Raw genomic sequence first — 27,295 nt, 5'->3', positions numbered from 1 at the left:
TAAAAAGTAACGATTTCAGATATGTTGTTATACCTGATTCAAAATTATTATTTGCTAGGACATGACACTTTTCATCATAAAACATATATTATGTATAATATGTATTTAACCTAACCTAACCCACTCGGATAAAAATGTTAAAATATTTATATTCGTTCAAAGCTATAAAGGTTATTATTAGGTATAGTTTTAAAAACGAACCTATTCACACTGTACTATCTGTTTATACAGTAGGTACCTATACTTATTATTACATAATATAGGTGGCATATTGAATTATAAATTAATGACAGCTATGTTAGTATTATAACTAAAATATATGTATAGGTATTTGAGATTTGTTTTAAACAAAAAAACTTATTTTTAGTAGAAATATAAGTATGTAATAAAATACTTTTAGAAATATACCTACAGTTGCTAATAGACTATGCAGTAAATAGTCGTTTTTCGGCTATGTAGGTAGGTATATGATAAAAGCGCACAAGGTGCAATTGTGCAAGAATGACTTAAATAACAGTACTTATTAATACTATTCTAAATAAAATAAAAACTAATATTTAATGAAATTTAGGGTTAATACGTTTATAACATTTTTTTTAGCTTGATATTTCTATAAATATTTAAGTTAGATTAAAAAAAATATAATATTCCAGCTCAATGTTTTTTATAAAAAAATTGATTATAAATATTTCATATTTTTGGAGTCTGGAGATTAAAGCTTAGATACTAAGTTAACGTATATTGTACATTTGTACAGTCGTACATATAAATTTTCAATTCAAATAAAAATTAAAGTATCTAGGTAATAATAAACAGTTGTTTTTAAATTTTCAAAAATTAAATTTTTTAAATTTTACCTTTTTCAAATCAGCAGGCAGTTCATATCATTTGCGTCAAAACTCAAAATTAATACTTTATACATTTTATATAAATAGCAATTTAAAAATACTTTTTTTAAAATTATCAATAATTATTATTAATATAATATACATATAAGTAAATAAATGATTGATTTTTTCATCCAACTTTATTTTTACACAAGTACCTACAATTTTACGATACGACTATCTTTTTTTCTCATATTATTTTGGCGCCTATATTATAATCGTGGTCTAAAGTTACTACCTACACGTCAGGTGGTATTACCACGGTTTTAGATGAATACTATCCATAAGACTACCTATAACCGTGGAACACGGCTGTATAAATAATTATCTATAGCCCTGCCATGAATTAAGATACATCCACAGACATAATAGACATTTTATGTCTGTGGTGTTGACAAATTAAAAACGTTAATAATTTATTCTATAAATAATAGTTAATTAAAGCAGGGTCTTAGAAGAATCTATCTTCTAACTTAGATTATTATAACTAATCTTATAACTAAGATTATTGAGTGGAGTATTAAGTAGATACGTCCTAGGTACCTACGGGAGTACGGGAAAAATAATAATTATAAAAAAAAAAATACAAAATTGTTTTAAATTTATAATACCTACCTAAATAAGAATATTTATAGATCATCTGATAAAAATATTATTATTTGATAAGACCACGTTAAATGTGATAAGATGTGCCATAATTCGTGACGTTTAATATCGATAACATTTTAAAAATGTAATAAGCTAACTAAAATATAAAATAACAATAATTTTGGGTTGTGTGTACCCACTAAATGGTGAAATTCAAACAGGATCGCCTTACGTCTGACGGACAATATTGTTTGGACCCGGATTGTCGCATCGTTGAGTACAGTAAGTAATCGCAGTCTCCAAGTTGAACATTTCTCAATCAAAATGTACTACTGACAACAATATCATAAGGTCTATCATATTGTCTAATACATTATATAGCTGATTTGTTGTTCTCTGTTTGCAGTAAGTGTTCAATTTTAGGACTCAATGGCTTTCAATGTGGATTCTCCATTTTCTGTGATGGCTGATTGGTCTTGGAACGAAGTGTGCAAATACGCTCGTGAGGCAGCAGTGTTTTTGGATGATTATGCCGCCGAGTCACTGCACTGGCATGGTGGATGCGTACTTCTGTATCGAGCTGGTGCCAAAAGTGTCAAGGAATTGTCATCATTTGAGGTGAGACCATGTCCCATGTGATTTACCTATAATATTTTAATTGTAATGTTTTATTTTACTTGTGCAGAGTGCCAACCCAAAAGACCGTAGGTGTTTATTAGTGATTGGAAAACCTGTAGACGATCTGACAGTAGCGATTGTCCAAGATGTTTTGAATAACAGTAATTTTAGATATTGTCGTTTTGTTGCTGGTTGTGGGTTTGAATCATATAGTGTTGAAAAATTGGAGAATGAACTGTGCAAAATTATTTCTGCTAAGTACGAGGTAATCTATTATATGAATTAAATTTTATATTTAAATACAATTAATTTATTCCCTTTTTTAATTAACCAATTGTTTTTTATTTAAATTTAATTAAGCTTCTGAAATGTCTGTTCTTATTTTGCTATTATATACATTATTCAATAATATTTAACTGATTATTTGATTATCCATTTGTGTATCTGTATATTTACTTACCTATTTGGTAGAATTTGTTGTTTAGAATTTCCATAACATACTTGTATAGCAATGCCACTAATAAAATATTGATTTACATTTGCTATTGTATTTATCATATTATGTTTTAGGATGGTACAGTGGACGTAATGGATATACCAATATCATTGACTTGTTTGTCTCCTTCATTATTTTTAGTGCCTCATCTACAAGACATCCCTTTGTTGATAGAGGTATGTTGCAATAATGTAACAGTAGTGGTGCAAATTTGCTCTAGTTACGAAATAACAACATTTTATTTACCCACTGTGTTATTAAGATATGTTACACCACCACTGGTACCATTTGGTTTTAATTGTTTTATTTTTTACGAAATTCTGTAAAAGTATTTTATACAAATTAATGTATTTATGTTTTAGAATAATTATGAAGCTTATGTACCAAAAATTGCTGCAACTTTAAATAACATATTTAATCATTTGAATGTGAAACATGATCTTTATGCTGTTGGACCATTAAGTGAAGCTGTATTTCATCATTTTTCAAAAATTCAAAAGGTTTGCATTATTATTACCAATTGTATATATTTATTTTTTATTTTTATATCTTATTTTTTAGACTTCTAATGCAGAATCTAGCCGAGTAAATGTCATACTTATTGATCGAATAGTGGATATGTATGTAGTTACTGATTTTGCATCTAGCTGTCCATTAGATAAAATTAATATGTTACTGCCTAGATTTCCTAACACATGTTCTGATGTAGCAGTCATAACTGAACCTTTATTACAAGATGAAAAGTATGTTAAACATTTTATATAGGATGTCTCAAAAAAAAAAAAAATGTCAGATTTAAAACTACTATAGATCAAATTTATTTACTTATATAAAAATAATAAAAAACATATCATTTACTTCAAAAGAGTTTGAGGTTTTAACATAAAAAATAATATTGGAAATGTGGTCCCCCTACAAGCCCTACACGCAATCACTGGGTCCATGAAATATATCTTCACCCAATCACATATTGCCCCATCAGGTTTTTAGAGAACATGTCAAATTTGAAGGTCTACGTGCTAGAATGAGATAATTCCATTTTTCAAAACTTTTCAAGAAACGATAAAGTTATTTTAAAAATATTTAAATAAAGATACAATTAATTTGAAAAACAATTTAGATACATTAAATTACGATAGAAAAGATTCCGTAGTAATTGATTTGATTTTCTTAATTTCTTTGAGATGAGAGCTAATATTAACCTAAATTTTTTGGAGTTACCTGGTTTTTTTAGTTGAAAAAAAAACAAGACAACTCCATTAACTTTATATTTCCCGTAAGAATGATTGAAGTTGTCTCGTTCTTGTACAGATATAGTCGTAATTTTTTTCTTGATAATAAACGGCCAAAACCCCATTTTTCAAAAAAAATTGAATTATTTCGTTCTTGCACGGAGCCTTTCATTTCTTCTTTAAGATCGTACAAATGTTGTGGTTTCAAACAGGGTTTGATTCAAAATTTCAAATGGTGTCAAATTGCAAGATTGAGGTGGGTGTAGGTTTGGTCGCCATGCAACAAAATTAGTTAATCAGAAAACTTCTCTCACAGCAAACTAAACATGAGTTTTGAAGCCTTTAAATTTAACTTTTTTTTATTTATTAAGAATGAGGTTATACTGAGCTATTTTATCTCTTGAATTTTCTTTGGCAAAGTTTATTTATTAAAATTTCATTCTAAACAATACAAAACCTAAAAATGTATTTGTTACAAAATTATTGTTTGTTATTATTATGAAGTGCATTAGAATTCAGAGTACCAAGTTCAACACTGCTCACTTATAAGTTATAATATAGTATGAATGTTTTATTATTGTTTTCTTTCAGACTTTATGATTCCTTTGTCTATCAACTAATAACTATAAAATATTAAAATAATGAATAATGTTCAATAAGTAGATAATATCTTACCCGTTTAGCCAACACCAAACCATAATATTAGTATTACAGCTTCAATTTAAAATAATGTGTTTATTTGTTACTTATACACTTGTAACTAACTGTTTCTAGCTAAATGTCAACTTATTATATTCATAAAAACAAATACAAATTACAACTTATAAGACTAGTCATTTATAGTTATTTAAAAATGACACATTTTATGTACTTCTTTTATACAATAAAAAAAAAACTGTATTGTTATTTGTTAATAGTTTTAAAAATTTGTCTTCACCTTAGAAAATTATTTTCTGGTTTTGGATTTGGCAAACGTAGAAATCATTTCTCCAGTCTAGTTTATTAGTTATACCTCATATCTTTGTTCAAAATATTAAGATTTTGATACTTGTTTTGGAATTTATTATCAAATACGGAGATAGACTATTATATTTGGTATGGGGCCTTGATGATCAACACTTTCCATTCCTCTCCTTCCTTTAGTTATCCCACTGAAGTGTGGCAATTTTGGCCATATGCCCAATATTATTTTTCATATTTAAACCTCAACCTCTTTTGAAAAGAATGAAATGTTTTTTTTTTTATTATTATTTCCACATAAATAAATTTGATCCATAGTAATTTTAAATCCAGTGTATGTATATTAAGCTGTTAGACAACTTTGATTTCTTAAAGTTAAATATCCTTGTAATGAAGTTTATAAATATTGAGTTAATATTAAGTTTATTTTAAACATTAAAACATTTTTAATACAAATATTATTATTAATTTTTAAGATACAAGTCAATAAATGAACAGTTAGAAGTACCAATGTGCTTAGCTCCTACATTAAAACCGACACCAGTAGTTGAATGGTTATTAACAAAAACCGAAAAGAATTTATTGGCTAGCATAAGAACTACATTAACTGAAAAATGTTCTGGACCTATTAAAAGAACTATATCAAGGATTACACCTCATCTCTTAGAAACTATTTTAGAAGATGAAAAGTTTAATAGTAAAGAATCAATAGACTTAAAACAAGTATATATTATATTTAAAAAATAATGTATTAATTTCTATATTATATATACAATATCATGTAGAAATTAAATACCTATGTTGTTACTAAAAAGAGAATAATTTTAGGAAATTAAAATGCTCACTTAATAACTTAAGTGTAAAATTATTTTTTTTATGTTAACTATTTTTGTGCATAAGTTACTTTTAAAGTAATTTAAAAGTTTTGAACAAAATTCAATTCTCATTTTAGTAACACATTTGTTAATATTATTTATAATAACACTGGTAATTTCACTAATTTTTAACTTTTATATATTATTCTAGCAAGTTCTGTGTATTTGTGCTGCATTAAAATCTCCAAATCTTTCAAAAATTGAACTTGCTCAAAATATTGGCAAACTATTATTGCAGAATATTTCAATGGAAGGTGACTCTGACATCTTAATTCAAGTGAGTTGACCATGGCTTGTGAGTTATTAATATAATAATAATGTTTATCATTGAAGTATAAATTCCAAATTAAACAATAAAATAAAATAAATAAGTTACCAAATATATAAAGTTTTAGTATATGTATGTATTTAATATATTTTTCTGTTGATATTTATTTTTTACAAGGTTAGCAAATTGTTTAAAACAAGGAAAGACAGAAAATTGACTATAGAAATTCTATTATGTATTCTAGTTCAATTGTATTCAGTAGTTGATGAAGATATTGTAATGTCTGAAGAATATCAAATAGACTTAGAAAACGTTGTTGGTGAAGCCTTTTTTGAAGACTTTGAATATTTACCAGATTATATAACTCATGATTTAATAGGTACACAAAAACAAATTTAATATAATATCCAATTCATTTACATTATATATATATATATGTAAATATATTTTTTTTAATGTTTAGGAAATAAAATAAGTACATTACTAGCTTGTCAGCAAGCTGCAGAAAAATTCCTTTTTATTTTAAAACAAATAAAAACATCAAGACAGCATTTTATCCAATACAGGTAGGTTTTTATACTGCCATTGCTTTACTTATTTAGACAAACAAATATATATTAACTATTAATTATTAGTTAATTTATATTATTTAATTTGGCATTTTATAAAATAAGCTAAATAAGTAGTGACTTTACCAGTTAAATCAAAAACTTGTTGTGATGCAAAGTAAGAGTTTTTTTTTTTATTATTGAATTTATTAGATCTTTATACAACATTTTTTGAACTGTAAATTAGTTTTATAGTCTTATTATCTCAGTTGATTGCATCTTATTTTTTCCCCTACTCCCACCAATAGTTCAATATAAATAAATTTAAAAATTAAGAGTTGTATAGGTAAGACAATTTAGTTTGCGGCTGGATCTGTATTTAAACGAGAAGACTGCTAGTAATAGAGCACATTTTACTACTGATATTTATATTTGAAGGTTAGCTCATGTAATAAAAAAATTGTATCTTAAATCTTAATCTATCTTTATATATGTTATGGTTTTAGCACCTTTCATAACTATACAACTATAAAAAAAACCAAGTATTTTATGACCAACATTTTCCATACTATTATTTAGAATAAAGTATAGCCGTATAGGTATATTTGATATTAAACTATATAATATAATAGTTTAAATTTGAATTATGTACTATAAAATAAACAAAATATATTCCACATAAGTCATATTTAGCAAAGTAATGTTATCATAAATGTACAGGTTTTATTTAAGGCTAGGATGTAATGTATTACATTATGTTGAACATTAGTATAATACAAGAAAAATATCAATAATTTATTGCATGTAACAAATTATATTTTATTCAATATAGGTGCCTCTATTTAGAAAAAAAAATTATTTATTAATTTTAAATCATGAACTTTAACACACCTATTAGTGTTACAAAATGATGTTTTTGATTTTCACAATAATGCCAAAATGATTATACAATTGAAACTACAAAGAATTATTTAATGCTTCTTGTATTCTGTCTTTATACTTTTCACTGAATGGATTGTTCTCTTGGTTTCGACATTTATCCAATTTTTTGCTAATACGTGATAATTCTTTTGTATGATCATCTGCTATTCTGACATGCAATATTCTTATTCTCCGTACAACTTCTATCAAATCTTTTAAATGTTCAGACCCTGTTTCACCTAATAGTAAATCAGTTACATATGAATCCAAATTTTCTTTAATTTGACTTGCTGAATGTAATACAGCAGCTAGCGCCAGCTGAGATGGAGCAAATAATAAACAGGCGTCTGTAAATAGTAACTTGTCAATGAAACTATCAATATGAGGACGCATACGGTCGGGATCGGACATTCGTGTTCTAGTCTTAATGTCTAGAAGGAATCCTTCAATCGCCTTGAATGGATGGTGTACTTTGAGATTGTACTTGATTTGTTCCATAAGAAACAACTCGTTATTCAGTATAACTGTGGTTGCTCTCGATTGGTTACCTTTAATATTGGCAACAAACTGCGCTAGTGATACATTAAACTCATCAACTTTGCACGCCAAAAACAGACATGTAACCATAATTTCTTTGGGATGATAATCCATGACTGAATTGTACAGATAAAATCGTTTCAAATAATTTAAAGCAGTTGCAAATACGTACTTTGGCATGGTCGGCTGAAATTTGTGACAAAAATCTCTTAACATGTATTCGTGACATTTCTGTATAATATGCTCTTCGTTGGCATCCAAAAAAAATGTGTTCCGTTCATCGGGACTCATGTGCGACCCGAATCTGTTGACGAACTTCTTGTTGGCGTCTTCTCGCAATGCATTCAAATCCAACTCGTCTTTGAATATCCAATTCGTTTTTTGAGTGCTAGTCGGAAACATTTTTTTCTACTCCAATACTTCATAAAGTGAACACCAGAACACACAAAAATAATCAATGTTCATGTATTACTGCTATTAAGTAGATATTGATTTTAATTTAATATAGAATTCATATTTGAATTTAACTAATTCTAATTCGATTCAGTTATTGTTTATTATCACAACGGACGGCGGATCACTAGTATTTTGAGTTGTGAAAGTGTATACATAATAAAGTCATACGCTACGCCAAAATTCAATTTGCTGATAACAACGCTAAACTTGATAAGAAAATGTTTATGTTTATAATTCAAAATTATACAAGGGAGATATTTACGTTATACACGTGTATGGTGTATATTTTATCACATTACCGTTTAGGTCTGAGACTGAATAGATAAATATAGAAAAAAAAAATATATAAGAATAATAGAAATATAGAATATTTAGAGAATTTTTTTCTGTATATCTACTAGGTTTAGGTATACCAATATTCGATTGAACAACAGTGGTTAAGTGTGAAATTTAAAGAACTTTATCTGTGACTGTCCCTGTATTCTCTCGTCGGTTTTTTACAAAATTTAAAATTTTTAGCGATATGATTATAAAATAAAACATTAATATTTAAAAATGCTTATATTTCGCCTAAAAATTAATATATTGTAAAAAACCGATAAGTAAATGGTATATTACGACCGATAATTTCCTTACCTTTGTTTGAAATCTAATAAGTCATTTCACTTTAATATTTAAGCTACATACACAAAATTTAAAGTACTAAACACATATGTTCAATTTTAGTATGGTACCTATGCGTTACTAGAATAGAAACAATGTATAATGTGTTCACTGGATATGGCGTTATTTTAAGCAATGGATAGATCCTGCCCTGTTTATAATCTTTAAAGGGATACATGTTTAAATTCCTTTGAAAATAGCCCAGTGTCTTGAAGAAATCATGATCTTAGAGTCCCCAAAAATGTATCATTGTTCACTATTAGGAATAGGTTTTCTTTTATAATTATAAAAATTCTTTTAACAAATCAATTTAGTTGTTAGATACATATTTAATTGTCTCTCATAAACAATACCAATAAATTAAATGTAGTAGTATGCCTAAGTCTAATACATTTGTCCTTATAATAACTAAAATATTATCTTTCCCTACTGTAGTCTGTTGGTAATCTATAGCAGTGGCCTAGTTAAGAATTTGTTTGTTTTATGGTAGATCCAAAGATTTTTTTCTAATGTAAAGAATATTTTTACACATGAACAGAAAAATGATTTTTTGTAAAAATAACACATTAATTATTAGCTGAAAATCTAGAGTAAACTTATAGAATATTATAAGAATTTATTAGATATAAGCAAAATTAAGTAACTAATAAATTACCATTTATTTTATTTTTAAGTATACATCTCAAACCAAACTATTTATTAATTATTCTTATTTATTTTATTAGTATTTATTATTTATATTATAAGAATTTACATATACCTAAAAATAACAATAAGAAGATAATTATAACAGAATGCATATAAATTAAAAAAATATATTTTTGTAACAAATAATTAATATTAATAAATTATATTTCGTTTTTTTTCAATAGAAAACTCTTTTTAAGAGAAAATCCATACGTGCCAGCAGTTTACAGTTCTTTTGTCAAACAGCTTATGGATGATGTGTGTAGTCCAATGCGACCTAATCTAGCAGTCTTAAATACTAAATCTGATGGGATAACAGATTTTCTAAAACTTGGTTTTAAGTGAGTATTGTTAAACATTTTATTTTAATATTTTAGTAATAATTAAAATCATAATAGTTCATTGATTTTATAATAAAATAGATTTAAAATCTAAGATTTTACTCAAGAATATTGTTTTATGATAACATATTTTTTTCTTCCCTCAGTAAAATCATTAACACCGTAAACAAGCATCCACTGGACTGTGACCATTTGATTGTGTTTGTCATTGGTGGCATAAGTGGGCAAGAAGTACATTCAATTTGTGAGGCAACAAAAAATTGTGGTATTAGAGTGAGTATAGGATCTACTAGACTGTTGTCACCATTCGAGGCATTGCACTCATTGTTTAAACAAGTTTAGTCAAACATAAAAATTCACTATATTTATTTAATAACTTAACAAGAAAAAAAAACATAATTAATTGATAACATTTTTCATGGAATGAATAAATGAGCAATATTAATTTTTTTTTTGTACAATCCCATTCATTTTATAGTCAATGATCCCTAGTACCAATAAAAATCAGTTGTTCACCATACATGTTGTGCTTTAAATTTTAATCAGACGTAGAATTACTGAATGAATGTAATTTCTCAATGGATAAAGATAACTGTTCTAGACTAGCCATTAGGGAGTGCATGTTTTCGGTACCTTTGGCAATGCCTTGTTCACTGAGCGGATTTGATCCGTCTTGTCTTACACCAAGTTCAAAATGTAACCATGCCAAATGCTCTTGTTGTTCACGAATAGCCGTCATTTGTTCCATACTGCAATCCTTACCTAAATATTTTAAAATGTATTATATATTATATTATAAATGGATAATATATCTATTTCAAATATTTATACTTTATTTAATGTTTTATTAGATAAATTTAAAAATTATTATTATTATTTGTTAATCATAATTATACGGTGTTTGTATTTGTTTTTTTTTTTTTTTTTAAAGTTGTATTTATAAAAATGAGAATTAACTGTAAAATATAAAAAATTGTTATGAAACACTTTTTCAAAATAAATTATTGTTAATAAAAAATACTACAAGCAATATTAGTAGACTGAACATTTCAGCCAACTAGTTTTAATTTAAATTTAATAGCCGGGATTTTTGTTTTTATTATTGGATATTCTTTACTGCTTACCAAATGCGCGTAATTTTCCTGAGTGAAAATCTTCAAGTAATTGCTGTAGGGCTTGCTCCATTTGTCTGACATCGGTCACATCTGACAAAAAACAATGATGTAGGCAACTTCTATCCATAGTTTGTTCAGAGAGTACTATGTGTTTTATATGGGACAGGATTCAACAACAAAAGCAACCAACACACAAAATATGTATATATGTATATATAAAAAAAAAAAACAAAAACAAAAATAAATAAGCTGAAATAATAAAATATAAAACTTTTGAAAATGGGTAGGTAAATGCTTAAGTGATATTATATATGTTCTAATAATGTACAATATGGTCAAGTTATATATTATGTATTAGTATGATTGTATATAAGAACGTATGATGGGTGTGATGAAAAGTAATAATAATAAAAAAAAAAAAAACAGTGCTGTAATGTATGTGTACCTACTTATATCATAAAATATGTCACATATTTGTGGTTATATAGCTACCAATTTACATAAGCTAATTAATTAATAATATTATGTATTTATTATTGACATTTCTTATCATAAAATGAAGATTTTTAATAAGTATCATTTCCATAGTTAAAAGTCACTTGACAAGATACTGAACAGTATTATAATAATATTAAATTATGTATAATTGTAAATAAATCCTAACTATAGAAAGCCTGAACAATATTTATGGGAAATTTTTTAATTAATGCAAGTAAAAAAAAAAAAAAAACATAATTTATAATACTAAGAAATTATTTTAGTCATAACCCATAAGACGTTATGATAAAAATGTTATGAAAATAATGAATTAAAAATTGAATCTGCTTTGATTTGATAACATTTAAATTATTTCATTATAATTTTTTTTTATCTTCCATTCAAAACAAAAATATATACTTCAAGGAATATGTTTTGCCAGATTACATAAAAATAATTAATACTATTATATATTAATGTAGTTTTTTAATAAAACCGAATTTATGGAAACTACTTTCTTCATAATGTTTTCAGACAATTAATGTATTTTAATTTTTTAAATTATATATCCCTTAGACACTCAGTTTAAAAACTAAAAATATTTAATATAAGAATATTATTTATTAGTTTTGGTAGTTTGTCAGGTACAAGGCTTATTGTGTTGGATTTAAAAATATATATTTATCTTTGTTAAGTTATAATTGATAAAAGCATGACTTGAAACTAATACATTATTTTTATAAAGTTAGAATTTTTAAATTATAGTTTGAAATTTACTTCACAATAATTATTTGAATAATTAAATAATTGTTACATACCTTCACATGCATTAAAATGAAAACATAAAAAAAAATGTATTAGATACCTGATTTATTGATCACTGGCATTTATTTTTAAAGTTATTAATAGGAATATTTCTATAAATTAATTATTTTTATCTTATAAATAAGTTTAAAAATAATTATTAAGATACTTCAGCCAAAAATCACGAATGAAAAAAACGATGAGAATTTATATGAAAAATTACGATTCAAGTAAGCAAATAAAATTAAAATACAAAACTATTTTATTACAAATGTTATTTAGTGGGTTGTCAAATATTCTTTTGAGAAATTATGGCCTTTAAGAGCTTAACACTTCAATGCCACAGAAATTGTACTTTGATTGATGAATAATGTAGATTAGAAGTATTTTTTTTCAATACATTCAATATAATGTTAGTTTTTAAAAGGTGAATTTTTAAATAGGTGTCTATTTTTCTTAACATTAATAATTTAAACATATGAATGCAGTTTATTTACATCTGGATTTGGCTCTATTATAATAGAATAATATGATGTGTTTCATTAATTGGAAATTAATTTATTTTATTTTTTATTTCTTAAACCAGTGCATTAAGTTTTTTATTTGATAATTTTTACTACCATTTTACTACTATCAAGTACCTAACTATTTAGTATTTACTTCAAGTTAAATTAAAATAAATCTACTTGGTGATAATAGTGTAAAAATATTTTAAGATTATCCAGACTCAATACTTCAATTATCTAAGTCAATAAGGTTTAGTCTTAGGTGAACCACATTATTATAAATGCCAACATATAGTATACTCTACAAGTGTATATATTGTGTGTATAACTACTTATGTAGGATTAGACAAATAATAATCAGTATAAGGTAATAGCAATGAAATTGGAATACTTATGTAAACAAAGTATACAAAAAACTCATAATCAATTATTATAATTTTAAGATTGAACTAACCTTTTTTATTTTGCAATTTACTAAAATTTGGAGGTGGCGGACGTGGTGGTTTGTAGTCATGTAAAGAACTGCGTCCTAATCTCTCGTTAACACACATCAGGCGAGTTGTGCCACCTGTATCTTTTGCAATACAAATAAATTAAAGAATATTTTATATTGTTTAAATTTGAATACTACTAAATGCATACTGGATGGTTGGGCTTGTGGCTTATCTTGTATGGATGAATTACTTGACAACCTGGCCGTAGATTTGTGGCATTCGTTCTTTTGACTTTCAATAGAAAGTGACTACATTTTACAATCAACAAACAGTATTAATAACAAATAAAAATATTAAAACTGTAATTTAAAATCACCTTTTCACTTACGTTGCTAGTCTTAGTTCGGCTGTCCGAGTGGGAATGTGCTCTTGGGGGAGGCTTGGGTGTAATTGGAGGTGTAATTTGTGTAATATCTGTTGGTCTAGGTTCTTCATCAGAAGACACCAGTTGTTCCAATTCACATTCTTCCTTTTCTACAGACATGGTCTAGACGTCTAGTAGGTTGAAGTAATTAAATTAAATTTAAATATGAATATATTAATATAATAATCAGTCAGCAATATTCATCCTAAATTTTTTTCAGCTGTAAAATAAAATTCAAAAAGTCAATAAACAACAGGAGTTCTGACAACATTGTAATTACATTATTCCAAAACCGGCAAAATATACATCAAGGCAAACATGTTGAAAATATGAAAACCTTGGACAATACATTTAATTATCTACTTCATAGTTAATTATTATTAACACTATTGATATAGTTATTTAATAATTATTGTCAATTGTTAATTGTTATTAATAATGAATGTAATTTCGTTACAAACAACTACAATAGTCTACACTGACTATACTATACTGCAGCAATTAACATAAATGAGCAGATAGTAAGCAGTAAGTAGTAACTACCAAAACCAAAGATGAAAGAACCAAATACCTAAGTTAAATACAATAATGATTAATAAATATTCAATGAGTCAGACCCAACAGCAAACAATAACAAGTAGCAATTGATAACAGGTCCATACTAACTTCCATAGTGTCTCCCAAATCACCAAAATATATTATAATCTTATGATGATATGAAAATGAAAAATGATAAAGATTTATTCAAATTCGGAATCAAGAAGGTGAAGATTTTCATGTTCTGAATACCTACCCACTATTTTCAGTATTATCATATAGCAGTATATTATTATTGTGATGTTAATAATAATAATACCTATGTAACTTTGCTGACTACCATGAACTAAGATATAAATTATATCGACTATAGTCATATTATTAATACATTATTCTATTCTGTGTTACTAGTTTACTAGCCAAATGTCCATATGAAATTTTTAATAATTTTAATTTTACCTTTTTTAATTTATTTTGTGCCGTATAAAGTATATTGCATTAATTATATTAATTATTTTTATATCGTTAAGCATATTAAAGTGTTTAATAAAATAATAAATCATATAAATTAGTATAAATATTTTTAGGCACATACGTCTTCATTATACGCAATTTAAACCTCAACCGCAAACCATAATGTACAGAGCAATTACTGTATTAATCATCTAAATTAAGATATACCAACTATCGACGTTTTCAAAGAAGAAATTAAAAGGGTATCGGTGCGAAATTGAGCTTTTAAGAATCCTCATAGGCGAACGTACGAATCGTACGATTACGCAGTAATGTAGACATGTAGTACTGTAATACGTATTGAGTCTATAGCTGGAGTAAGACTAATAATATGCATAGAACGTTAATACTTGAAAAACATATATTACGTATTTGTTAAGTTATAATGTGTTTAGTTAATATTTTCATTTAAATACATCTTAACTTACATATATAAATAATGTTTTATGTTATACTACTAATTTTACTATTGTCCATACAGTTAAAACTTAAAAAGTAGGTAGATATAAGTAAAAATGGCTTAATGGCTATGGTAGTTTCTACAACTGATGCGGTATTAAGTGTATTATCTGGATACCTCTTATAAACGTCTAAACATGGATTAAATTTTCGACTTCAGCTATTCTGTAACGTAAACCCTCAAGGCCTCAACTATTTGTCTACATAATGTTTAAAAAGTAAAAACTATAAACTGTAGTATTTATTATTTTATATTTTTTGAATATTGCTGAATGGATATTATGAAAATTACATTAGCAATAATCGCGGACTAAGATAGACTATCTAATAAATAATAAGACTATCTTACTATCTTAGTCCGTGGCTAATGTGAATGAATGCTGATAAGCCAGTGTAAACTGATAAGTGTTAAGTTGTGTAATACCCGTTATCGATTTTTGTTGTTATCAAAATTCGACGTCACTGATAACATTTTGACAATATTTCCAAGTTTCCACAAACACAGATATACTTTATGTCCACAAATATTTCGAGTTAATTGTTAACGTTAACAGTATTCTGCATTGTTTCTTGAAAATCGGTATGTTGATTTACTTCCTGTAGTTTTTTAAATTTTAGTGTTACAGAATTAATGTCGTCTTAGGGCGACGAGTTATTTGTCCACCTGTTGACCAAACGTCAGTAGACTATTGTACACCCATATAAAATCATAAAATATGGTATTGGTGTTATTATGGATAGGGCTGTGACCAGAGAACCAATCTGGCAGAAGTGCAGATTTTGCCAAAATGCCACGTTTGAACAATTGCATCAATTTGAACGGTAAGTTTGTTAATATTAGATTTGTACATCCAATTGTCAGTTATTTTATACAATAACTGTATTAACACATATCCTCTTTTTTTTCTCATTTGCAGTTATATTTACATAAATTATGTACTTAATATTGACATTGTTAATTAATAATTACACTGCGTAAATGATTAATACAGTCCTTTTACCAACCATAAACCTGTTAAAACAATTACATTTGATATTTTATACTGAAAAATAGAGTTTGGCCCACTGTATTACAGTATAAATCACTAGCTTTATCTTAGTATTTTGAGCTTGGTGTGAGTCATAAAATATAGGTTTAAAATTGTTTCCTATATTATATTTGTTTGATATTGTTGTATGTCAGTATTATATGAAATTATATGATACCTTGAATCTTATTGTAGCAATATTAATACTTTTTTTTATACTCAAGGTTATGCAAACAATTGTATAGTAAATTTTTTTTATACTTAATTTTATGATGGAAATTTCAAATAGATTTCTGTTATATAGTAAAATCTTGAGTAAATTATTGTAGAAAATTGTGAACAAATATTATATTTTATTGACTCATAATTATTTTATAATTTTTAACTAAGCAATATCTAGTTACATTTTTTGGTAGATATATGAACATAATTTTTACAAAGTTATTGAACTATGTAACAAGTTCATAAAATCAATAAAAATATATAATCGCTTGTTTATTCATATGTACGTAACTATTTCTATTGGTACATTATTAGATTAAATAGAAATTATCTATTTATGGTTTAAATTTACTGGAATTAATTAAATCATACCAAGATGAAATAATTTATCAATAACGACAATGACAATATTCATATTTATTATTAACAATTAACTTATTGTAGATAAAATACTATTATATTATGCAATACAAAGATAGAAATGTATTAGATATACAATATGTAAAATTTTAAAATTTGGTAGTTAAATCAATTTAATTTTTATTTGTCGTTATAAATAGAGATGTATTAATACATTATTACATTAAAATATCTTACTATTTATAGACACTTGTATGATGTGCATAGTAGAAGAAAAGATGGTCAGTACTTTTGTGAATATGGTGCCACTAGAGTTTGCTGCAAAAAGTCTAATGAATCTGATTACAAAATACACGTTGTACAAAACCATGCTTTTCAATCAGCTAATCGTGTTGTACCTTATCGTAAGACATCAGATAATAAACGGCCAACAGATGAATGGAATTTTTACTCAGCCTCACAAAGTCTTGCTACTGTTTTAAATGATCCAAGGCGGCCTCGATCTGTATGTTAATGGTTTTTAACTTATTAAAATTGAAATTATACCTATATGTTTATTAAACAAAAATTAATTTTAATTGAAATACCTACATTTAATTTCTTTTAGAAAGATTTCTTTACTAAGACATGGGGCGATAAATTCACTGACACAAGTCCAATTCCTCCACCTCAACACTTACCTGTAATAAGGCCTCAATATTTTCAAACTTATCTTAAACGTATACCAAAAGTAAGGAATAAATTCATTTTTTCAATATTTTTAATATATATTTATGTGTACATTCATTTTTAGCGACATAAAAAACTGGTGGAACTTCAGCAGAAAAAAGATAAACAGGATTATCCTTCTGAAATCCTTCAGCAATTTCCGAATTTACGTGTAACTAAATCAACAGGTAAGAATGAAAACAAAATATGTATATAAAACAAGTTTAGGGAAATAAACTAATTTATTTATCCATAAAAATTAATTCTACAAAGTTTTTGTTATTTATATTATTAATTCAATAGTAATTAAATCATACAAATTTATAATAAAGATTTTTTTTTTTTATTGGAACTCATAAGTTAGATGGAAAATATTATAGGTAATGAATGACTCAAGTGTTATACATATTTCATTGGGCATGTATATATTTATAGGAGGGGTCTTATATAGTCTAAAATAGTAAATTTATGTTTAAAAAATGGTACTTTTCCTGAAAAATTTAAACTTGTCATTATTAAACCATTGTTCAAATCAGGTAATAAAGAAACCTTGTCAAATTATAGGTCTATTTCCATACTCTCTAATTTTCAAAAAAATTTTCAAAAATAATAATTAAAACCAGACTTTTATCCTACCTGGAAAGCAATGCATTCTTATCCAAAAACCAATTTGGCTTTAGACCCGGTAAAAGTACGATTGGAGCACTTTTTCAAGCTACTGAATTTATCTATAAAAAAATTGACAATAATGAGAAGGTAATTGCGATTTTCTTAGACATAGCAAAAACCTTTGATACTGTTGATCATAATGAATTACTCAGAACACTGCCTAGTTTTGGCATAGTTAAAAAAAGTTTGCAATGGTTCAAAAACTATCTAGAATATTTAGATAACAGAAAACAAATGGTAACTGGAGATGGTATACTCAGCAATGAAAAGGGAATTTATTATGGTGTACCTCAGTAAATTAATCAAATTGTATTATAATTATTTTTAACAATGATTGTATTTGATTTTAAAAACAAAAAAAAAAAATTAAAAATTAATTACTTGATATTTTTGATTTCATCCATATTTTTAATCAGTGAAGAGATGAATAATTTCATTCTGCAATTGCTGAAGTGGCTGGTTATTTTATGACTCAAATGAATATATTATGAAAAATTATATGTAACTAAACATATTGAATTTTTTTTTTTTTATTGTGCCCTTTTTTATTACTATTTTTTATTTTAGAACTAAATTGCTTTTGCAGCTAAATTAAGCAAAATTATATAATGTTGAATGTTAAATTATTTTTTAGACAGGGTCAATTATGATTTATCTGACGTTCCGTCTATATTTTTGGAGCCTGATTTTGATCTCAGTAAACGTGAAACGTTATTTACCGTATTCCCTAATATATTCCTTACATCAGATACCCATGTCAATGTTGGTACAGCTAATATTAGGATATCTGATAAATCTATTTACGAGAAAAAGGTAATTTAAAAAATTTGTTTTGTGTTGTGTTAATTGAATTTGATGTTTTTCAAATATTTTTTTTTTTAGTTGAGTCATTATTTAGATACAGTAGAGGTAAAAATTGCACAACAGGTAAGTTCAAAATCAGAAGAATTTTTTCATACAATGACATCACATGATACTCTTATGGAACAAATTCGTCTTTCAATACAACTAGCTCAAAACCTACGGTATATACATAACATACAATATTATCATTAATAGCTTTTTTTTTTTATGTTTAAACATTAATAGTTAGTAATTACATTTGAATTATAAAATACTAAATAGTTTACAATTATTTATCTTACCACCAATTAATTGCATTGAAGTTATTGTGTTTTATTATTCAATTAATTTAACGTAATAAATGTTCAATACAATGTCTTAATTCGTATTTTCAGTATTTGTTACTTATATAGCTCTGTTATAATGATTAGTTCTAATTCATATTTTATTTAATTAGTTGTAGAATCAAACAAGTGGATGAAAAATTTGTATCAAAACCGTTGACAATTTTAAAAACTAAAACTACCATTTTAAATCATACCAATATTATTGAAAAGGTATGAATAAAATAATAATATAACTATATAGAATGATAATGAAATGAAAATATTCATTATTTATTTAAAATATTGTCGCTTGCTTCTAATCTAATATTGTTTGTTAATAGTTAAAATTAATGGCTACAGTATATCACACACAAACAACAATACAACAGCTATTGTCAACTGCTGATTATGTTGCTGCTTTAGACTTAATTTATACTACTAAGGATTTATTATCAAAGGAACTTTCTGGGGTCCATTGCTTCAGGTATTAATTATTATTATTTATAGTTATTATTTTATTAACATTTATAACATTGTTTGTAGAAGTGACATTTAAACAGTAAAATAAATTTTCAATATTTCAAAATCTATTTCAGATATTTGACTTCAGAGTTAAATGAAATCATTAAAATGATAGATGCACTAATGGCTGGGGAATTTGAACGATGTTCATCAGCAGACCTTAATCGTCCATTAGTAGATACTGACTCTGAGGTTTTGGAAAAAGTAAGTTTTTGTCGTAAACTTAATATACAATAATAATATTAATAATTTAATTGTTGGAAACTTTTTCACTAGGATAAATTATTTTCAACACTTATGGGGATGTTACGACGTAAGAATTGGGCATTCTTAGAAGCTTACAGCAAAGAATGTGAAACAGCAATAAGTGCTGCAATTAAAAAAAGTGTTATAGATACAGTTGCAAATAGTGATGTTGATCATCAAATTAATCAGTCATCAAATTTAGAAAGTTATTTACACTGTTTAACTACTAATGAGTGGTTAAATATGCTGGAAGACTGTTCTTACACATTATCTCTTCTTTTGCGAAGAATAAAGGTTGGTCAAAACATTATTTAATAGTTTTTCTTAATTATAATTGTAATAAAAGATTACATTTTTAAGCTTCTTTTTACAAATTTTAATTAATTATATGAATATCTAATTCATGAAATGTTAAGTAATAAAGAACTTTCTTATACCTTTATTTGAATTATTAATTTGTCTAAATCATTACTTTTTGGAAATTATGTATCAAATTTGATTTTTCTATATTTAATAAACTAAATGTATTGTTTAATAATGTTTAATATATTCAATTTTGTTTTTGTTTCTATTGATTATTTGTTAGTTCTTCTGAAAACTTATTTATTCTATTTAAAAATTTCAACTTTAATAAAAATAATTAATAATTTTAAATTGAATAACTATGTTAATATACAACTAAACTTTATTACATTTGATGTATTTGTATTTCAGGCAGGATATAATATCATGCAACATGCTCTTAATGTTAGTGCTAAAAAATTGAATAGTCATAATGAAAATACTGTCGAGTAAGATATTAGCTTGTAAATTTAACGACCAATATTTATTAATTCATTAAATATTAAATTAATTTTAGATTTGAAGAACCATCATTTGACTATAACTTGACTGAAGAAGATTATATCAAAGTCAAAGCCAAGCTGACAAATCTTTTAAACTCAGTAACTGAGTGTGCTGTTGTAAAATATGCTCAATTAGTTACTAAAAGTTCAAGTGCCAAGTATGTGCTTTGTATTAAATAATTATGGTTATTATAACTTATAAAGTTATAAATATTATGCTAATTTAATTATTCAATTACATTTTAGTGCTGAGAGTGAAAAAGTAAATGATATAACTGAACAACATAATGGAGATGAAGAATCCAGAAGTTATTGTTTATCAGATCAAAAACAGTTGTTGCGATTGTCCGAATGTATAAAACATTTAAGTGATTGTTATGTAGAAGTGTGTCCTAATCAAGATGTTGGGTTTAAAATATTACAGACTGCCATGCAATCAGAGGTTGTATTTTTGCATACCAATAAATCAATATTAGGTCATAATCCTTACTAACATATTATGTATTCCAGGCTAACAATTTCATTAAAAAATTTCATACCGAAAAAATCAACAAACTGCAATTACTTCTTGATAGTGAAAACTGGCGGCAAAAAGTTGTGCCATCAGACTTTCAAAATTTAGTTGAATACATTCAAACTACTGGTATTTATGTTAATTATTTAATCTTATAATTGATTAATATGAATAATTAAATTAGTTTTGGCAAGTTAATATAATAAAATAAAATAAAATGTATTTGAATCCAAAAAATACTATCAAACTGGATTTCATTTAAATTTAAATAGGTCTTTGCCTAAATGTGTTGTGTAATACTTGTTTAGGTCAATTTCCAATGTCCAAATCATCACCAAAGACATCCACTAAAACATCAGCTCAGATGTTGATGGTAAATGATGAAAGTTTTGCAGTAGTTGCGTAAGTATATAATTTTTTGTAACTACAATCAGACTAATATAATTCAAACAATAATTTTAGGACTGTGTTACTTTTGATTCAAATGGTAACTGAGTATTGCACAAAGGCTGATGAGATAAATTTGGCCGCACAAAGTTTATTACGTTATGTTTGCGAAATTTTAAGAGAGTATAATTCTAGATCATATCATTTGGTATTACAAGCAAAAGCAATATCAAACAAAACGGGTTTAAAGAAAATAACATGTACTAATTTGGTGCTATCACTTAGAGCTTTACAATTGTTATTATGGATTATACCTTACATACAAACACATTTTTCTAGTAATTATCATTCTTTCAATATTTATTGATTATTTATGTTTGTATCAATACACCAAGTAAAAAATTAAACAAATTAATTTAACACTTTCTATAGTATTTATTTATTCTAAATTAAATTCCAGATTTTTTAGAAGAATCTCAAGTGAACACAATATTAAATAGAATTAAAAACGACATCACAAAGCACATCAAAGACATACAAGATAAACTACATGATATTGTGAAACAGATAATCATGCAGCAAATGTCAAACTGGGAAGCTAAACCTCCTATTCCATCCAAATCATTTCAAACTATTTGCAAGTATGAAATTTGTGTCTTAATTGTAAATTGGATAATTTTAATATTCCTTTTTGTTTTATTTTTATAGGCATATATGTAAACTTCATGAGGCCATATCAAATATACTGCCAAAAATTCAAATTCAATACTTGTATAGACGAATACATATAACATTCAAAGAAATTCTACACGAATGCATAAACAAAATGGACAACACTAATAATGACGGACCTTTACGCGGGTAATTTAAATGTTTTTATTTATTATTCCAAACCATTTCGTCTATATTACAAAAAATGTTTAAATAGTTTTAGTTATAATTATTTTTTTAATTGGTTATTATATTATTAAAATGTTTAGAATTGTGTCGTCAGAATTAATGTTTTACATTAAGTCATTAGAAAGCATAGATGCATTACCTAAAGAAGAAATGGCATTGCAGTCGATGAATGATATATGGGATGAAAATTTTTCAACGAACAACAGTCATTAATAAAATTATACAGAAAAAATTGAGTTGAACAAATTTGTAACTATTTTTTAATGAGTAAACATAAAAATGTTTTAAAAATAATGTTATTCCATGTACTGATTAATATAAAAATTACCAATAAACCAATGTACTAATGGTCCATTTCATATATTTTTATTGAATTAGCTATTTTGTTTTGTTGAATTTAAATGTTTTTTCTGGTTTATTGGTATTTTTTTGATGATATTAGTGAAGTTATACATTAATATTTAATCTTACAACCAATTACAAAAATATGTTTATTATTATTATATAGTATTAGTTACTACTATTGGTTTTTCATAGTTGGGATGTTTATAAAAATATTAATCGTTATTATTTTTCAACATTGTATTTCATTATTTTAGTCAGTTGGTGTCATGTTGTAAGACTGAATATGCTTGGTCAGAAAAAATATTGGCCTTTAAAGCATAATATTGGAGACTTAAAATTGTATTGCCTATGTTTTTAATAATTATTAATTTTATTAAAATTTTTCTACATTTTCCTGTTTATTACTTCCTAAATATTTAACAAAATGAAATAAATATAATTCTGACTATGAGTTTTTACTCATTTGAGCAGAATGATATATATTGTTGAGTTAAAAAATCAAAAATGCCACATGTTTGATATGTTAATGAAAATTAAAGTTAAGATATAATGTTATCAAAATTTGTAACTAATTTGAAATTTCCAATTGAGTAAAATCATTTTCATTTCAAACACGAGGGCATGAGATAAGTACTCTTGCATTTATAACAATATTATATTATGTTACAATTTATTATACATCCAAATATAGCATTGTTGTACTTAAGATTAATGACAGTATATTAGTTCATAAAATACTTGTATAATAAATCATTAACATAATATGTATTTATAAAATATTGTCAAACAAAATATCCATAGATTCCTACCTACAATTTTGATTGTTCAACTGTGATCTAATCAAAAAAAAAAAAAAAAATTGCCAATCGCTCAATTATGATTTGTTACTTTGTTCGTCTTTATCAAGATACCTAAATTTTGTTTTTATCATTTAAATAAAATATGGAATTTAAACATAGGTTCATAGGTGTATTGTATTATTTCAATACTTTTGTATCGGTAGTTTTATTTATATTTAATTGTAATAAAACGTTTAAATTTATGATCACGTTGGTACCTACCTTGTACAAAATAATGTAAAATAAATAACAAATCACAAAATAATTCATGTATATAAATATGACCAAATATTTTGTTGTATCGTTTTAATAATATAGTTAATTCTGTGATAACCATAAAGAAATTAAGGTATTATATGCATTAAGTACTATAATTGTAATGTATCGCTGTTAATTTTTAATAAATTAAAATAAACAATGCGAATGTACGAAGCTACTGTATGTATGTTTTTGGAATAGAAATAAGACGAAACCCGTACATACTTATGTTTTCGTTGGTCGGAGATGGTTAGATCATAATTCATGATTTGGAAGGTACCTATATACCTACCTAATACGGCTGCGTGTTACTTGCATCCCAAAAAGGTATATTTTTTATTTTTCTGGTAGTGAATTCGACGCCGTAACTTGGATTTCGTTTTGGGGACGCAAATCTGCTGTAGGTATTACTGTCTATGTAAGTCGTGTCTGCATTGAAATCGATAGTTAGGTACCCAATAAATAATACTACCAATACTAACCTACTGTACACTGTATTAGTATTATTTCATATGATGAGTCGTATGTACAAAATATATAATTGTAACACGTAACTTCTTAAATTCGATAGTACGATATCTACGTCTTAAAAAAATATGTTTATAAAATACCAAAATTATTGTTTTTGTGTACATTAATGAAAAAAAATACTCTTTTAAGCATGGAATAACGAGTAAGTAACCTAGTTTTAAATTGTGTACGAAAAATGGTTTTTATTTAATTAATGATTTTAAATCTGGATATCAATTCATTAGTTTTAAAATCGTAAGTATGAGGTACAAGTTTGTATATATTATTATAACTTATAATATTGAGTCTTAACCAATAGCATTAATACTACGAAAAAATATTTAAAAATAAAATACTTAGAAAAGACAATATTTGAAATAAAAAAAAAAAAATGATAATTTACCATTCAATTTTATTTATAGATTTGAACTTTAATTAGGTAGGTATTTTATAATAATTTTTAATAAATGTTAAAACATGACAAATATACGTTTTTTTTTCATTTTTTTAACTGGTGGTACCTATTTTTGTTTGTTAATAGTTTGATTATTTTTTAATATTTTTTTATTAGGTACAACATTAGACAGGTAGTAAAAATTAATAACTCTATAAAAAAAAGCATTGATTAATATTAACTAAATAAAATAAAAACAAAATAATCATTAAGTATTGATTTTCAGGCAGGAATTAGCTGACTACAAAAAAAACGATGCATATTGGGACGAAAGTAGGATATAACTTGTTTTTACCTTTTTGACTCGGTTGCAACTTACTACTTATCTATTATAATAAAATTTGGGACACAAGTAGTATTCGGCAACCCAGCTAATACCTATAGGTACTATACATTACAACTTACTTGACTACATATCTATCTATATACCATTTCTCCGGTGGGTCGTGAATGGTGATACCCATAAGCGCAAATCCTGTATTTTTTTAGTAGCCAGCCAAAAGCTCAAAACGGATTTGTGCTTTTGTACCTTAGTAGTGGAATAAAAGTACAAAAATAAATTGTGTTACCTTGCACAATAGTTAATAATGTACCCACGATAATACTCTAAGTATTATAAGTTTTTAAAACTGTGCGCTTCAAACCTCAAATTAAATTTTAATGTAGATACTCGTTAGTCATTACGCGTTAGTCATTAATCATTATACATACCTACTTCTAAGATTAAAAATTCTTATTTTTATGTTTTAATTCATTTTAATATCTCACACCACTGTGAAAGATGAATTAATAATAATTATGACTATGATTTGAATAAAATCAACTTAAATTTTGTAAAAATTTTTTGGGGGATACGGCCATACGGATTGTTAAAAAGGACATTTTTTCACATTAGAGTTGCGTTTGGATCATATTTTGCACTTATAGGCTCAGTCCGTTCGTTCATATTTAACATTGTATTATTTAATATTTTTTTATTAACTAAAATCAATTTTAAAGTGACGTGGATGCATATAAATATTTAATCGTGCGTATGCGCCATAATAGTATATACTTGTGTTACACCAGCCATTGTTAAATAACAGGCACGTAGATCATCAACGAAATTTTTAAAAATTAATAATAAAGCTTAAAATTATATTCATAATTATTTAGATCCACCACCCTCCAAAAAAAAAAAAAAAAAAATAGTAAAATCCTGGTTACGTGCCTGCTAAACGAATCTTAAATCTACCTACCTACCAGTTTTGTTTGTGTGTGTATTTCAGACATAATTACTTGTTTTGTGCGAATTTAAATATTTAATAATTTGTAGTTTAAAAAGATTATAAAATATATATTGAAGTGTTGGTAGATCCCTACTTTTATGCTATTCTATACCTATCCCGGAGTGTTAGGTTAGGCTTATCAATGGTTACAGTGTATATATAGGTTAGTACTAAACAGATACAATACGAATAAATAGGTATATATTGCAATACCTCACTGCCGTTATATTATTATAGTAGGTGATTCTTTTATCGATCAACACTCAATGTTTCAAATTCTTTTAATTTTATAATAAAGTATTATAAAAATTACTTCTTTACATTATTTCCAGTCGAAATAAGGCGACGGCGTCACTATAGCGTTCTCGCCTCCAAAGTGGAAAAATTACGCTCCCACTGTCCGCCGCCGGTGCCGAAGCCCAAAATAAAAAAATGTTCGTGTTTTATTATTACTCGATAAAACAAATTGTATACCAATAATAAATAAATTGATTACGTAGGTCGTAGGTAGGTATACCAAAAAACAAATAGGTATTCATCATGAAATAATCTATACAATTATCGACAATAGACGTAATATTACGAAATGTTTTATTACAAATACTAATAAATCATATTATTTTAATTACGGATCATATGATAATATGATTGACGACAAACAAGTTAAATTTGTGATGGACACAATGGACAAAATGTTGCACGACA

General features: G+C 25.8%; 4 protein-coding genes across 11 annotated transcripts; 2 read left to right on the top strand and 2 right to left on the bottom strand.

The window, feature by feature from the left end:
• Positions 1-1,574: 1,574 nt before the first annotated feature.
• Positions 1,575-11,440, top strand: LOC114119426 (sec1 family domain-containing protein 2-like). The gene is made up of 12 exons (XM_027980974.2): positions 1,575-1,757; positions 1,882-2,093; positions 2,161-2,358; positions 2,664-2,765; positions 2,952-3,089; positions 3,151-3,332; positions 5,258-5,504; positions 5,808-5,933; positions 6,102-6,303; positions 6,388-6,490; positions 9,922-10,077; positions 10,224-11,440. Exons 2-12 carry the CDS (start codon positions 1,905-1,907, stop codon positions 10,417-10,419), a joined length of 1,839 nt encoding a protein of 612 aa, XP_027836775.2. The 5' UTR covers positions 1,575-1,757; positions 1,882-1,904; the 3' UTR covers positions 10,420-11,440.
• On the bottom strand, positions 7,174-8,638 carry LOC114119427 (cyclin-H). Its single transcript, XM_027980975.2, has one exon. It carries the CDS (start codon positions 8,330-8,332, stop codon positions 7,430-7,432), a length of 903 nt encoding a protein of 300 aa, XP_027836776.1. The 5' UTR covers positions 8,333-8,638; the 3' UTR covers positions 7,174-7,429.
• On the bottom strand, positions 10,427-15,657 carry LOC114119428 (uncharacterized). Of its 7 annotated transcripts, none has more exons than XM_050202612.1 (6): positions 15,465-15,657; positions 13,790-14,057; positions 13,622-13,721; positions 13,434-13,553; positions 11,202-11,336; positions 10,427-10,839 (listed from the first exon to the last, which is right to left on the bottom strand). In XM_050202612.1, exons 2-6 carry the CDS (start codon positions 13,955-13,957, stop codon positions 10,616-10,618), a joined length of 747 nt encoding a protein of 248 aa, XP_050058569.1. In that variant the 5' UTR covers positions 13,958-14,057; positions 15,465-15,657; the 3' UTR covers positions 10,427-10,615. The 7 variants fall into 7 exon arrangements, with proteins under 7 accessions (XP_050058569.1, XP_027836782.1, XP_027836781.1 ...); XM_027980981.2 differs by having other exon boundaries at positions 13,802-14,057; positions 15,465-15,652; XM_027980980.2 differs by lacking the exon at positions 15,465-15,657 and adding an exon at positions 14,118-14,484 and having other exon boundaries at positions 13,802-14,057.
• Positions 15,658-15,816: 159 nt separating this feature from the next.
• LOC114119425 (vacuolar protein sorting-associated protein 54) lies at positions 15,817-24,528 on the top strand. 2 transcript variants are annotated; one of them, XM_027980973.2, is made up of 20 exons: positions 15,826-15,926; positions 15,990-16,168; positions 17,203-17,461; positions 17,564-17,686; positions 17,750-17,852; positions 18,968-19,146; positions 19,216-19,358; positions 19,634-19,733; positions 19,844-19,986; positions 20,099-20,228; positions 20,301-20,564; positions 20,985-21,061; positions 21,130-21,273; positions 21,362-21,557; positions 21,626-21,758; positions 21,938-22,031; positions 22,092-22,354; positions 22,477-22,657; positions 22,725-22,877; positions 22,997-24,528. In XM_027980973.2, the coding sequence occupies exons 2-20, from the start codon at positions 16,080-16,082 to the stop codon at positions 23,127-23,129; spliced, it is 2,907 nt and encodes a 968-aa protein (XP_027836774.2). In that variant the 5' UTR covers positions 15,826-15,926; positions 15,990-16,079; the 3' UTR covers positions 23,130-24,528. The 2 variants fall into 2 exon arrangements, with proteins under 2 accessions (XP_050058568.1, XP_027836774.2); XM_050202611.1 differs by having other exon boundaries at positions 15,817-16,168.
• Positions 24,529-27,295: the final 2,767 nt, after the last annotated feature.

Source organism: Aphis gossypii, chromosome 3 (assembly GCF_020184175.1).
Source record: "Aphis gossypii isolate Hap1 chromosome 3, ASM2018417v2, whole genome shotgun sequence".
NCBI classification, from domain to species: Eukaryota; Metazoa; Arthropoda; class Insecta; order Hemiptera; family Aphididae; genus Aphis; species Aphis gossypii.
This window is presented reverse-complemented; position numbering and strand designations above follow the sequence as displayed.

Bases quoted from the DNA above. Each gene is read 5' to 3' on its own strand.
- LOC114119426 (XM_027980974.2), top strand. From the start codon at position 1,905: ATGGCTTTCAATGTGGATTCTCCATTTTCTGTGATGGCTGATTGGTCT. The intron at 6,304-6,387 runs GTACACAAAAAC...TTTAATGTTTAG, and splicing joins TATAACTCATGATTTAATAG to GAAATAAAATAAGTACATTA. The intron at 6,491-9,921 runs GTAGGTTTTTAT...TTTTTTCAATAG, and splicing joins CAGCATTTTATCCAATACAG to AAAACTCTTTTTAAGAGAAA.
- LOC114119427 (XM_027980975.2), bottom strand. From the start codon at position 8,332: ATGTTTCCGACTAGCACTCAAAAAACGAATTGGATATTCAAAGACGAG.
- LOC114119428 (XM_050202612.1), bottom strand. From the start codon at position 13,957: ATGTCTGTAGAAAAGGAAGAATGTGAATTGGAACAACTGGTGTCTTCT. The intron at 13,554-13,621 runs GTATGCATTTAG...GTATTGCAAAAG, and splicing joins GCCACAAGCCCAACCATCCA to ATACAGGTGGCACAACTCGC. The intron at 11,337-13,433 runs GTTAGTTCAATC...TAAAACACATAG, and splicing joins TAAATTGCAAAATAAAAAAG to TACTCTCTGAACAAACTATG.
- LOC114119425 (XM_050202611.1), top strand. From the start codon at position 16,080: ATGGATAGGGCTGTGACCAGAGAACCAATCTGGCAGAAGTGCAGATTT. The intron at 19,987-20,098 runs GTATTAATTATT...AATCTATTTCAG, and splicing joins TCTGGGGTCCATTGCTTCAG to ATATTTGACTTCAGAGTTAA. The intron at 21,759-21,937 runs GTATTTATGTTA...ATACTTGTTTAG, and splicing joins TGAATACATTCAAACTACTG to GTCAATTTCCAATGTCCAAA.